The sequence below is a fragment of the Centruroides sculpturatus genome, unplaced genomic scaffold, assembly GCF_000671375.1.
Source record: "Centruroides sculpturatus isolate CEXI.00-Female unplaced genomic scaffold, Cexi_2.0 scaffold894, whole genome shotgun sequence".
In the NCBI taxonomy this organism is placed as follows: domain Eukaryota; kingdom Metazoa; phylum Arthropoda; class Arachnida; order Scorpiones; family Buthidae; genus Centruroides; species Centruroides sculpturatus.
The window spans coordinates 77221-91163 of record NW_019385078.1 but is presented as its reverse complement, the minus strand read 5'-3'; the positions used below and the strand labels follow the sequence as shown (position 1 = coordinate 91163).

General features: G+C 31.2%; 1 protein-coding gene across 1 annotated transcript in view; it reads right to left on the bottom strand.

Annotated features, from left to right (window-relative positions):
• The window catches only part of LOC111634324, a 142168-nt gene that overhangs the window by 55901 nt on the left and 72324 nt on the right, over window positions 1–13943 (bottom strand). Inside the window, exons 8-9 of the mRNA XM_023379080.1 lie at window positions 7542–7641; window positions 7288–7477 (exon numbers count right to left, since the gene is read on the bottom strand). Of these exons, the coding sequence (XP_023234848.1) occupies window positions 7288–7477; window positions 7542–7641 (290 nt within the window). The remainder of the gene's footprint in view (window positions 1–7287; window positions 7478–7541; window positions 7642–13943) is intronic.

Below are 13943 nucleotides of genomic sequence, written 5' to 3'. Positions count from 1 at the left end.
TTTTTTTTTGAGGGTCCAACAGAACGTTTGCTATTAAACCTGCTCGATTCTGACTCTAACTATATACTATAACTTACCTTTAATCATCAACCAACATGAACACTGATTATCAAACTGTCACCTATGTAGGCTGTATCATTTCACTCTCAATAGACATCTCTTGACAGAACAGCCACAAGAAAGAGTACAACTACATAGCATGCAGCAGTACTGCACCTATGCCAGTTATAGACCTTATGTCTTTAAGCCAACAAGTACCACACTAGTAATTCGGTACACGGAAGAAATATATGCGACGGTTTACATATAATTTTGTACATATTCATTTCAAGTTGCATGACCCGGAGAAATATTAATTAACCCGGAGCCCGGAGATAACTCACTGAATCCCGGAGTCTCCGGGTCAAACCCGGACAGGTGGCAACCCTAGTTATATCCCATGATAGAATCTTGTTTGACAGAAGATATTCTTAATGCATAGCAATGGAGAGGATTATTTAATATAGTAAATCTAGAAGAAAACTCTCATATCTCAAACTTAATGGAATTCCTCAAAAAAAAGTAAAAGGAGAGAAAAGATTATTGTTAGCTTGTAAAGGTTTTCAAAGGACTGAAATGAAGGAAAACATTAACGAAAAACAGAAAAGAAATAACTTTAATCAGCCTACTGCAGATAGTTTGTTCATGTGACAACAGTCACATTGTATTTTGCAAATCTCCATGATAACAAAGAATGCTTGAATGTAAAGTTAAAGACTTTAGAAGAAAAATTCGCAAAGGTGCATTAGAAACAATGCTGCTTGAAATGCTTAAAACAAAACACATTACAAAGAGATGTAATTCATTCATTTGATGCCATGTTTATTCCAAAGGGCATCAGTTCATCTTTGTCCAGAATTACCAGTTCATAAGATAAAGACCAAGGAGGAACAGCCATCCATGTCAGTTCATAGTGGTATTGCAAATCAAGAGATCACTAGTGAAACAACACCCATAATTGTAAACACATAAATTTGAAATAACAAATTATTAAAGATAGTTTGTGCAATTTTAGATTGCAGTTCTCAGAAGTATTATATCTTGGAATTTACAATGAAAGAACTAGGATTACAACCTACTTCTATTGTTAGTGTTGGACATGTTTTATTTGGAGGTGTGTGAACTAAAACCAAGCTACATAATGAGTATTGTGTTGAATTGTGCTCAAACATTCATCCAAAGTCAAATTTTGAATTTGAATTCTTAGAGCAAGAAATTATTTGTCAAGACATACATACCTAGTCTCTACAAATTGAGAAAATGAAACATCTGACTTTCTGATACTGGTCCAAGAAGCTCTGAAATTGAAATCCTGATTGGAAATGACAATTACAGAATACTTTTGACAAGAAGAGTAATGCACCTTGAGGAAGGCCTAACCACTATACAAACCAAATTAGGATGAACATTGTGTGGTCCAAATAGTTATGAAAATGATTTTAACAATTCTTCATTATTAACTACATGCTTGGCCATTACAGAAATGACCATTTGTGGTCTGTGGAAATTTGAGACAACCATTAAACAAGATGATAGTGCATGTCTTACTAAGAAAGCAGAGGAAGAAAAAACTTGAGAGCAGTTTTTGAGCACAATTGAGAGAAGAGAAGATGGGCATTACTGTAGGGAACTTCTTTGGTGAAGTGATCAGAAGGAAGTTGTTCCTAATCAGCACAATGCAGAGAAATGATTGTTTAGTATTACAAAAAGACTTTGAACACATGCAAAGAGTATGATAAAATATTTCAGAAATGGATGGAAGAGAATGTCATCGAGAAGGTGACAACAGAAAAATTAGATTTTTTTCAGATAGAATTACAAAATGATGATGAGAACTACAGTAGAGCATCGATTATCCAACCCCCGATTAACCGTCACATCAGTTAACCGACCGTTCTAGTCAGCAAATTTCAAATGTCCGCTAGTGATGTGGCATTACAATATTTGGCTATGTCTTGGCTACTTTAATATTATTTTTGTTAAATTTTTGCATGTTTTAGCTGGCATCAACAGCTCGACCATTGAAGGGAGACCAATATTTAAACGAGACTTAATTTTCTAATTATGAGTGGTTGTTTGTTTTGTGAGCAATAAAATAATTTAAAAATAATTTTTAATGATGCAATAGCGACGATTATTATTTTAGAAAAAAATTTGTTAGGCTAAACATCAATGAAAATTCAATGCAAAGTTGGTTAATAGCAATATACTAATAAACTAATTACATGGGATATACTAATATCCTAATATACCCAGGGTGGCCAAGCTCCTTGATAGTCCGAGCCATTTTTCAAAATTGAAATTTTTCGCAAGCCGCAATTAAATACGTATTAAAAAGGTACACAAAAATTCCAGATTACAAATTATATCCGTAGCAAGAGTGATACAAATTGTTTCCTCCAGAGCACAATGTCAACTGTCCGTTGCAATGACAGTTTACAAATTCAAAGTCGGTCTGGAGTCGGTCGATAACGGACGATTACGCCACTGTTTATGTTCGTTCGCACAGTTTTCGATGAGTCATATCATTCTTAACTTGGACGGAAATAAAATTTGTTACAACGTTGCACTTAGTCTTTCATATTTGCTGTTAGTAATTTAAAAGACATTTTGAAACACATACGGAACGATAATAATTTTTTAAAATATAATAACACAAAAATGAAAAGGGAACTCGGGTACATTTATCGAGAGCCACAAATAATCCTTCAAAGAGCCGCATGTGGCTTGCAAGCCGCAGGTTGGCCACCCCTGTAATATACTATACTAATAATGTATTTTTTCCTTCTTTTCGGTTATCCAATTTTTTCAGTTATCCGACCAACCTGAGTCCCCAATTGAGTCGGATAATCGATGCTCTACTGTATTTGAGATTTTTATGGTGGAATAAGGAAGATAAAATACAAGTCTTTCATCATAAAAGAGTAGTCTTTGGAATGATAAGCAGCCATTCTTATTAAGAGCAGTAATCCATTATCACCTTTTAAATGTTACTGAAGATTGGAAATTTCTCATGGAAGAGCTTATAAAATTATTTTACATAGATAATTGTATGATATCGATGATAGAATTACAAAACTTCATAATAAATTCCACAAATATTTTTGTAGATGCTAAAATGGACTTAAGAATATGGATGTTAGTTCTGCAGAAGAAATTAGATATAATTTACTGAATGATAAACAGGAAATTGATATTGTTTCCAGAAAATCAGTTCCTTTCAATTAAAAATGAGAAATGGTATTATATACTTTATGAAAATATATATATATTGAAGAATACTACAATCTCTTCACATAACCATCTTGTCCAATCACCAAGAACCAAACAGTCTTGCTTCACAGAGATGACCTATTATGAGAGGCTATGCATCTGCAAAATTACAGTTAAAAAATATTCATTGGCAATATGTGACAATGTTTTAATATTCTTCAATGTATATATTTTTTATAAAGTTTATAATATCATCTGTCATTTTTAACTGAAATAATGTATATTTTTTAATTATTGGATTTATCACCAGTGAACATTTTTTAACTGTGTTTGCAACCAATTTTAAGATATTTATATACTGTGGTACCTCATACTTTGAATAACTCTAACTCCAAATGCTAAATTTGACAAAATCTCATTCAAAGTTCTTCAAATTTCAAACTGAGTGTACAGTGAAAAAAATGCACTCAAAGTGTAAACATGATCTCTTGTGCATCCAAGTTGTATCTCACTCTTGCTGTTGCATTATGCTCATATGTTTTCAGTGCTTTTTTCACTTTATTTTTGGTGTTTGGTGATATTACATGTTATTTGTCAATTTTTTAACAATTTCTTCCTGCAGTTTTTCTTTGTCAACAACTTTTGTGCACCCCATATGTTTTATATCTTTTAGTTCAAAATTTCCTGAACAGAACTTAAAAAACCCATTTGACATGTTCAAAGTTTAGAAGCATCATCCCCATATACACATGAAATTTTTTATTGTTTGTATAGCATTATATCCTTTCCAAAATTCATAAAGTGTCAGATACACTTTTTATCTGAAGACATTTCAACTTGTTTTTATTCAAACAAAATGTAAAGTAAAAAGTTTAAAATATGCTTCTAACCAAAGAATAAATCTTACATTATTACTAATGTGTTAAAATATAAAAAATAAATACATTAAAGGTACAAAATTGTACTCATTTTCAATTCTTTATAAATCACTAATGACAGTCCAATTTGGGTGATTTGTAAATCACAGAAAATAAAGACAATTTTGTATCTTCAATATATTTATTTATTATATATTAATGTACTACATACTATCAGCCAATTTTTAATTTTAATAATGTGTTAAATTTCACAACTGTTATAATTAAATCACACATCTATATTAAGTAATGGCAGCTGTTAAAAATATGCAAAAAACTATCTGTTCAACCCAATATAACCTGTACCTATTAACCATGGCATCCAATAAGTATGTAGAAGCAAAGAAGTCTACAAGGAATGTTGTAATTTTAATGACTGAGATAAAAAAAAAAAAAACTTATCACGAAGCATGAAAGTAGTATGTATGTGGCAGTTCTGGCAGCCATGTTTAAGATGCCGAGTCAATAATGTGATAGTGTGCGACCAATAAATGCAATTTTCATTTTATTATACAGTATTTACATATTTTGTTTGTTATTTTTGTGTTTTAATTTATTATTAGAGCATTTAATTGTGTATTTTTTTTATCTTAAGTTATGTGTATTTGCTGTTTTAAATTTATCAAAATAGATACTGTTTAGGGCAGGCATGGCAACATATGGCCTACGGGCCAGATCTGGCCCATCTAATGAATTTATTTGGCCTGTGATTAAACTTTCAATATCAGCTACTCAAGTATGAATAGCTCAATGAAAAATTCTGATGCCTAAAAGAAAAAAGGTCAACAACTCACTGTGCATTTAGAGTTAACCCTCCATTACAAATCTCTAAAGTACAGCGTTGTAAAATGTTGATAAAGCACGATAATGTAAAAAATGTATCTGTAATCTCTATGTACACTTTAGTCTCTATGGGGTGACACCACAATGAGATCTCAAACCACCTCAAAATCTTCCTAGGGCAGCCTCTGGTTTGGCCCATGAAAAAAGTTTTCTTTCCAATTCGGCCAAGGGGCAAAAACTGTTGGCCCTGGTTTAGGGTCTGGAAATAGATTAATTCAATTTCCATTATTTCTATTAAAAAAAATTGATTCAGACTCCAAATGGTCTCCAGGAATGAATTAAATTTGAAGTACTGTACAACGCGTCAATGTATTTGCTTATATCAAGTAATTAAGTATTGATATATAAATAAAAAAATCCATATTACTGTAAAGTTTTTAAAATTTTGAATATTTATTAATAAGTTATTTTATAATAGATTTTTTAAATTAATTTGAATTTATTTTTCATTCAATAAAATAAAATTTATATAATTGACAGAATTCATCTTTTTATCTACATACACATGGTCTTTTCACTTGAGCTTTTTTGGACTGTTTGATTGTAATGTCAAAAGAGTATGCATCATTTTTAGACACAAGTGAAAGTCATTTTTTGACAGGTTTTATCACAACCATGCAACTCAATTTTACACAAGAACAATTTTTAGATAAACCCTTAGCTAGCTACTTGCAAACTCAAAGAACTCACTGTCTACACAGTATATTCCATATCATTGGTATGAATGTGCTAACTGATTTGAGATTCAGCATACTGGTTATTCTATATAGACAAAATTCTGACTAACAACTACACATGCTGGATTCAAGAGTGTAAAAGATTGTTTCATAGTTTTAGACAGTATCCATAAGACTAATTTACACATGATTTCCATAGAAACCACAAAAATCTATAGTGGTTGGTATCTCTGCACTATACTATCAAAGTGACATTTATAACAAATTTTCAAACCATTAGTATATTGGCATTGACCAATTATGATATTGTGGCTATACACCATATTATCTGTTCTTGTCTTTTGTTCTTACAATTTTCCCTGTTGTTTGTTCTTTCTACCTTCTAGAACTTTCTAATCTCCTTAATTCTTCCTTCTTGGAGGTGAGAATCACTTCCTGGAATCACCAGCATAATGAATACAAGGTTACTTGAGGACATACAAGGTAAAGGGAGGTCACATTTTGAATTGGTTCTCGAAGAGAGAGGATAAAAAGGAAGAGACATAAAATTGTCCAGTACCTGAGAGATGGGTGAAGTCATAATAAAGAGAGAGAACCCTGAACATTCCTGGACTGAAGTTAGTGTGCTGGAATTGGCATTCAACTTGACGAGTTGAGAGTTTCAAATGTGAAACCAAATATTTGGATAAAATTAAAACCATCTTGGACCAAGAAAAAGAAGACAGAAACATGAATTGTGTGCAAAAGATTCCATGTGACCCTTAAGAACAACAGGGAGATGTTTGTACAACCCAGGTACCTTTGTTCTGTCCTATCTCCATCTTTGTTACTTCTTGCTTCTATCTTCAATTTTCCTTTCTTAGTGTAAGTTTAGTATTAAAGGTTAGTGATAAATTCTTTTTGTAATACGTATTCTTGATTTTTGTACAGTGTTGTCATATTTTGTGTAATTGTCCTGTCAACAATCGAATTAAGGGTGACCGCTGGATAAACTGTTCTAAAGTTGAAATCCATTGATTGTACCTGTATATAATTACATCATGAGAAAATTAATTAATTTTTCTAACATCTAAAGCACATGACTTTTTTTGTTGGTGTTAGCCTTAGTAAGCCAACAAGAACCCTTTCTTGAACTTCATAATTAGCACAATATAATAATATATCATACAAAGTCAAGAAGAGGCATTCTGGGCCTGGATTGCTGTGAGTTTTCAATGTAATGTTGCATATTGAGAGCCAATCAGTTATTTAAATTAGCTATTGTAAACTATCCATTCACATAATCATTAAACATCTATCTTATTATTAAACTGCTTGTAATTCTCATATCTCTCTTCTTCAATATATTTCACATATATACAGGGTGTTCCACTTTGATTTTTAATAAATTTTATCTTTATTTAATAATTTTCTGATTTAGAGTAAATATTAACTTATAACATGAAATTGAAATCTAAATTATAGAATTATTAAATTAAAATTAAGAAAATAAAGATAAAAGTTATTAAAAATTGAATTGTCCACATGCATTTTTGGGGAAATTTTATATATACTTAATTAAATTTAAAATTAGTCAAGAAAATATCTACCTAAATTATTGTGCACATCTTATATTTAACAATAGAAAATATATTATTGCTTCCAGAATCAATTATTAACCATAATAGGAAACTGACCTCAGGTACTAAATATGATGCTATCTCTTGTCTTTCACCTGCTTTCAAATTTCCAAATGACTGTTTGATTACATCAAGCAGTTTATGTAATTGATTCATAAATACAGGTAACCTAAAATTAATATATCTTTTTTTGTCAGATGAAGATAAATATATTTATTTACAGTAAAAATTACCTTGATTTACAATATTTTATAATTTCATGTCTTTCTTCTCTTGACAATTCATTTTTTCTTTGTGAAAATAAATCACACAAAATCAATAATTTTCCTCCAGCTGTAAAATTAAGTAAATTTATTGTAAAAATAAATGATATATTTATTGAAAACAGAGTGGCAACTCACCTTGAAAATTTTCAGAGAATTTTTTTTTTATTTGTATGAAAAATAAGAAAACTAAGAAATTTATAGACTTTTTGACATATTTATACATGAAATCTTCAATTTTTAAATCAGTTTGAACATAATTTTATTTTATATTCATTATATCAATATTTTCAAATTCAGCAAATTCTGGCATCATATTGTCAACTATCAAAAAGTTTTATAATCAGAAATGATAATTTTAGTTNCCGTATAACACTGTAGATAATTCCATGTTATATGAATTCCGTGTTGTACGAGTCACTTAGATTTTATAAATACGTGTGCCGGGCTGTAAACGGCTCACGTATTTGTAAAATCTAAGTGACTCGTACAACATGGAATTCATATAAAACAGAATAATCAACAGTGTTATTGGGGGGTCGACTGTACTATACAAATTATCATTTTGTGCAAGATTTTTTTTTATTTGTACTAAAATCATATAGTAAAATGATGTCAATAGATAACAAGTTTTTCCTAATGAATATTTTTTACATAATTGTAACAGTAGTCTGGTAAATAGGGGCAAACATTACTGTTATTGGCCACTTGCAGAAGAAATTTTTATTTTAAAAATTCTATGACATAACAGATTAAATTGGGAAATATTATACTTAATGATTAATTTGTTTTTTATTACCTTTCTGTGAGTTTGCCGACCGAGAGGGGAGATCTTTAATCTCATGTCAAGATAGACAAGGGTGGTGGTGGCAAAGACACTGATGCTAGGCACCTTTACAAAAATCCCGTTTATTCAAACTTAATTTGACTTACATATGATTTATATATAAAGTTCTTTCTGCAATTAATGGTCATTGGAAAGAAAAAGTTTGAGGAACAGGTGGTGATGGAGTGTCCTAGATGTTAGTCCAACAGCAACCCTGGGGCAGTGTTCAGTAGGTGGGTGAACAAGATACTGAATATACTGGACAGAGAAGATGAGGCAACAGGAGGAACTTGGGCAATATCAATGTCGCTTGAAAAGAAGGTTGACACGAGTCTGAGCTGGCGGCACAAATCATAAGAAAACTACTGTTTGACCTTGAAATTAGGGGGTTTTATAGGATTTTGTCTCCAAATTTCCTTCTCTAATTGGTTCCAACTCCTCTCATCACTTCCTGATTGATCTCGTCCCCTATTTCCAGGTAGAAATAAGATTGGTTTGGGTCACAAGAAAGGTCTGTCTTAGACAGTCAACCTGACACCATCCCTCAAATTCTGGTGGAAGATATTGATGGAACTAAGAAACCTGTGCTCATATTTTAGCCTGTTATTTCCTTTCTCTTGATATTTTACAATCTTAATGATTGAACGCAATGTTTTCTGTTTATCAAACCTCCTCCTTTACCTGATTCGATTTAACTTTGATCTTTCATATACGAGCATCAGTGTCAAAGTTCAAACTCTCTGGCTCAACACTAATCTATTGCTTAACATGTGTTGGAGTCGCACTTGGAACTGGCTTGTTTACTTTCGCATTGTGTTTATTTTCATAAGAATTTCTTTAGTTCTATCTTTTGGCATTTTTATAAAATTTAATAATGGATTCGGACTCATCTGGAACCTTACATTTCTGTAGCCAACATCTAGAAATTACAAATGTAAATTGTTTAATCCAAAATGTGCCTTGTTTTACAAAAATGCAAAATTGAATAGTTATTGACCACATGGAATGACAGAAAAATCTGCAGAATTTTTTGCTTTTTACTGACACTCATTCATATCTTTATTAAGTACAAAGTACATGCCCAATTCTGCATAGCATAACCAGGCAGAGTGTACAATATACAAGAGATTGAGTGCATTATGAAAGTAGGATACAAACAAATTATAGTAGTAGAGCATGCATGTATAGTTCCAGGTGTTTTACAGTGTATTGCAAGACTGATGTCATACCTATGAGCTACCTACTGACAGCAGAAACTTGTATTAAAATTACCATGTAATATTTCTACAACAGCTTTTATTAAATTCTTATTAAAGAGGTTTAAATTCAAAATGGCCAATAACTATACTGTTTACCTTAGTCAGTTAAAAAAAACAAAGATTTTGTTATTTTTTTGTCTAATCAAAATTCTAACTATAAAATGGATTGAAGTTTAATAAAAGCCACTTGACCTAAAGCCTTCAATTCTTTTCTTCCATTGTTTGTAAGCTCTTTAATTCTGAGGCTAAAGTAAAGGGTGTCCCAAATTAAACTTGACATTTTCCACCTGGCTACAGCAAAAAATATTCATCAGAATGTCATGAAAGTTTCGGATTGCCTTAATGAGATGATAGTATAAGCAGGGCTGTGGAGTCAGAGTCAGAGTCGAGAAAAATGTGTCAACTCCAACTCCGGCATTTTAAATTTAATTTAGTTTTCTCATTTAAATGAAAGAAAATATATTTTATATTTATTAATTTTTAAAAATCTTTTTGTATTTTGTTATAATTCATTTATTTTAAATACAAAATGCAACAATTTAATTTATACAATTTAAATATGTATCGATAGTTTTCTTTGTAGTTTTGTGTTTAGTAGTTAAATTATTTTGACCCAATTGAATTTGAATATTTTTGATTCATTCCTTTATTATCTCTGCTCTAAATAAGTACTCTATTTTTCTGAATGAGCCAGACTAATTGATCTTTTCTGAACAAGGGGCTGAAATAGCTAGATTTTACACTTTTTAGTTGGACTAACTTTTCTGGAAAGAAGAAATTGAAGTGCAAAAGCTGTAGAATAAAGATATGTAGATGTAGAATTTTATTGCTTTCCATTTTTCCTCTTATTAAATATTTGTTAAAAGTTAATTTTTTTATAGAAATAAATATTAATTTAAGTTAAATATTAAAAATACTAACTATAAAAGTATTTGGGTAAATGCCTGTGGCTCCTTTCAGAGTTCAGAGTAGGGTAACCTCCTATGAGTATCTCTGCCCCCCATAAAATGATTTGGTATTTCATTTTGCTGGATTTGGAGTTGGCCTACTAAAATTATCAGGAGTCAGAGTTGAGTGTTTTTTTTTTACCGACTCCACAGCTCGGGGTATGAGGCTCCAAAACTGTACCAGAACCATACAAAAATGTAAAAGGTAATTTATAAAATAATTTTACAAAACTATTAATGTTAAAAGGTAGAAATTGACCACAAAAGGATGTTAAAAGGTAGAAATATGGCCATAAAAGGATGTGTTTGAATAGAATGAAAAAAAAAGAAACTAGTTCTCATATTTTAACAATAGAATAATATAAATCCTAAAATCAACCATCTTTGGTTGGGATCGAATGGACAGATGATTTTGACTGTGATCTAGGTGGTTATGATCGTGTTACACTTGATAACAAGTGACAACCAATTAGAAAGTGGGGATGAGTTAAAGCAACTAATTGAAGTGATTGATCTGGGACCTGAAAAAGTTATAAAAATTGAGATTTCAAGAACATGGAGGAGTTTCTCCTCCTAATTTCATGTTGTGTTTTGTCTCCCAGAACTGCTAGCTTCATGTCCTTTAACGACTATGCCAAAAAGATTACAACTCCAACGAGGACTTTCTATGATATTGCTCCGGGGTAATCAACACCGATTAGCATTATCCATGGAACTTTCTTGTGAATTCAGAACTATAGATGATTTCCTCTAGTGTTTGTTTAGCAGAACAGAACTTCCGTAAAAAATATTTTTGTTGTTACAATAAATTGAGGCAATTGGTGGAGTTTGTCTCTGTACCAAATGCACCCACTTATGATTCAGAACTGCTCAGATATTCTGATATTACGGGCAGATATGTGACCTCACAATAGGAATTTTTTCTAGTTAGTTTCAAAAACCACCACTACAGGGCATATTACAGCTTAGTACAGAACATAATAATGAGCTACACAAGTTATCTGTCTAATGTGAACAAAACATGTTCAAAACATGATGGCCACCATTGGTCTGATACATCTGAAAGCATAAAACAGCATGTTCAACAGTTGCATGCAGTGTATGCCTTGGAATGTTATGCACATGGCACATTATGCTGTACTTAACATCTGACAGTGACAGTGATGTTATGGAATCACAGAAGACAAAGTGTTTGAGACAGCTCCAGAGCTAAAAATTGAGAAGAATTCAAGTCTGGTGTTGGTGCAGGCCAATATGCCACTATTTCAGCTTGAAAAAGAGCCCTCTAATGGGCTCTTTTTCAAGCTGAATGGTGTTTTTGTAACTAACGTTTCTTGCTCTAAAAAAATTTCCATCATGTCATTCAGGCATTCCAAAACTTTCATGACTGTCTGATGAACAGTTTTTGCTGTAGTCTGCTGGGAAATGTCAAGTTTAATTTGGAACACCCTGTAAACTGAAGATTTGTGTAAATAGTTGGGTGCACCTTTTCCTTGTGCATATATGATGTTTCCAAATTCAATGAAAGAGTAGCAGCAAGCCAACTGTTCTAACTTGAGTATTTGTTTGATTGAAAGATACATTCTGTTGAAAAAGGAATCACCATTGATTCAGTTTCAATGTTCCAGAATACAATTCTTGATGACCAACCTTTCATTGTAGACTACTTGGCCATCAAAATTAAAAGTTTTCCTTAAAAACAATGAAAAAGTATCCAATTAAAAACAAAAACAGAAGTTCTTATGGTGTTTTATGTAGTGTAGCTTGAACAATTATAACACTAATATAAATTCTAAAAGTTAAAACAACTTAAAATCTTTAAACAGGAAAAACCACTCAGAAAAACTGTTAGCCAGTTTTTGAACTGTTATAATTGTTATTTGCAACTAATTTGTCTCTCTGTTTTATTGTTCTAAAAAGGTTTGCTCAAAAGTTGCAAAAAAGTTGTTGCTAATCTACCAACTGGTGTTTAAAATAAAATAAATAAAATGTATTTGCTGGGAGTCTGGCTTTTGTAGACTATACTGGTTTAGATGTAGGATTCACTTGTCTAGACACAAAGAGTCATCAGGATGAAGGAAGGGATTAAAGTTTGCAAAATCTTGGGCTACATGGTTTGTGAATATTCCCTCAAATTTGATCATCAAATTTTCATCATCCAACTCAAGTAATGTACTGTATGTTGCAATTCTTCAACATTCTTTTCATCATCAATTCAATATGCAGTATTCTCCATTTTCAAACAGAGAAACAAAATACACATACAGCAAGCAACAAGTACTAAAAACACACGTAAAAAAATAACAACACACTATAATAGGTTGCGATATCTGAAAGTTTAAAATCCATTGCTGAATTTATTATTGATCTTTTGCTAGTTTCTTTTTAAAAAGGTGAATTTCCCTAATTGTTAAAGTACAGGTATCTCTTGCTTAACGTGGTTTTGCTTAATGCAGGATTTCATTAATGTGTGAAATTAATAGCAACAATCCCTTTACATATGTGTGGCAGAAGTTTTAATTAATCTGGCTTTAACAGCTTTAACTGGCTTTGACAGCTGTCTTTACTTAACATAGATATGTTTTTCTCAACAAATAAGGTTTTAATGAATTTGCTATTTTCATGCTCTGGATGATTTTGAATATAAATTTGTTGTTTAATTATGGTAGTTGTGAAATTTAACACATTACTGCTAATGTGATATTGTACTCTTTGTTTAGAAGCTTATTTTAAAACTTTACATTTAGTTTGCGTAAAATCAAATTAAAATGTCTGTAGATAAAATGTATATCGGGCATATTATGTAGAGTTTTTAAGTTTTGTAAAAGATATAATGCTATAAAAACAGTAAAAGATACTTGTAGTGTATGGATCAGATGCTCCTAAATGTCAGATATGTCAAATGTGGTTTTAAAAGTTTCAATCAGGAAATTTTGAACTAAAGGATACAAAACATGTGGGCACCAAAAAACTATTGACAAAAAGAAATTGTTAAAATTGATAGATAACAAAAAAAAAGCTGCAAATCACTGATATGATAATTGTGTTCCGCACACATTAAGTGAAAGAGAGCAAACTGGATAGAGTATAATTTTGTCTGACAAAGGTAGGAAGCTCTAAAGTTTTTAAATTAGTTACTCATTCTTATCATATAAACCCTTTTTCATAAATGACAAATTAAAATAAAAATATTTGTTGTTAATCGAAAATTTGTTCTAGTGTCATGATTGTTCGGTTGATTACTGAGGTTCCACTGTATTTGATTAACACAATTTTGATATATGTGGTAACATCAAGGGATCAACTAATCGTGTTAATCAAGGGATACCTGTATAGTAAT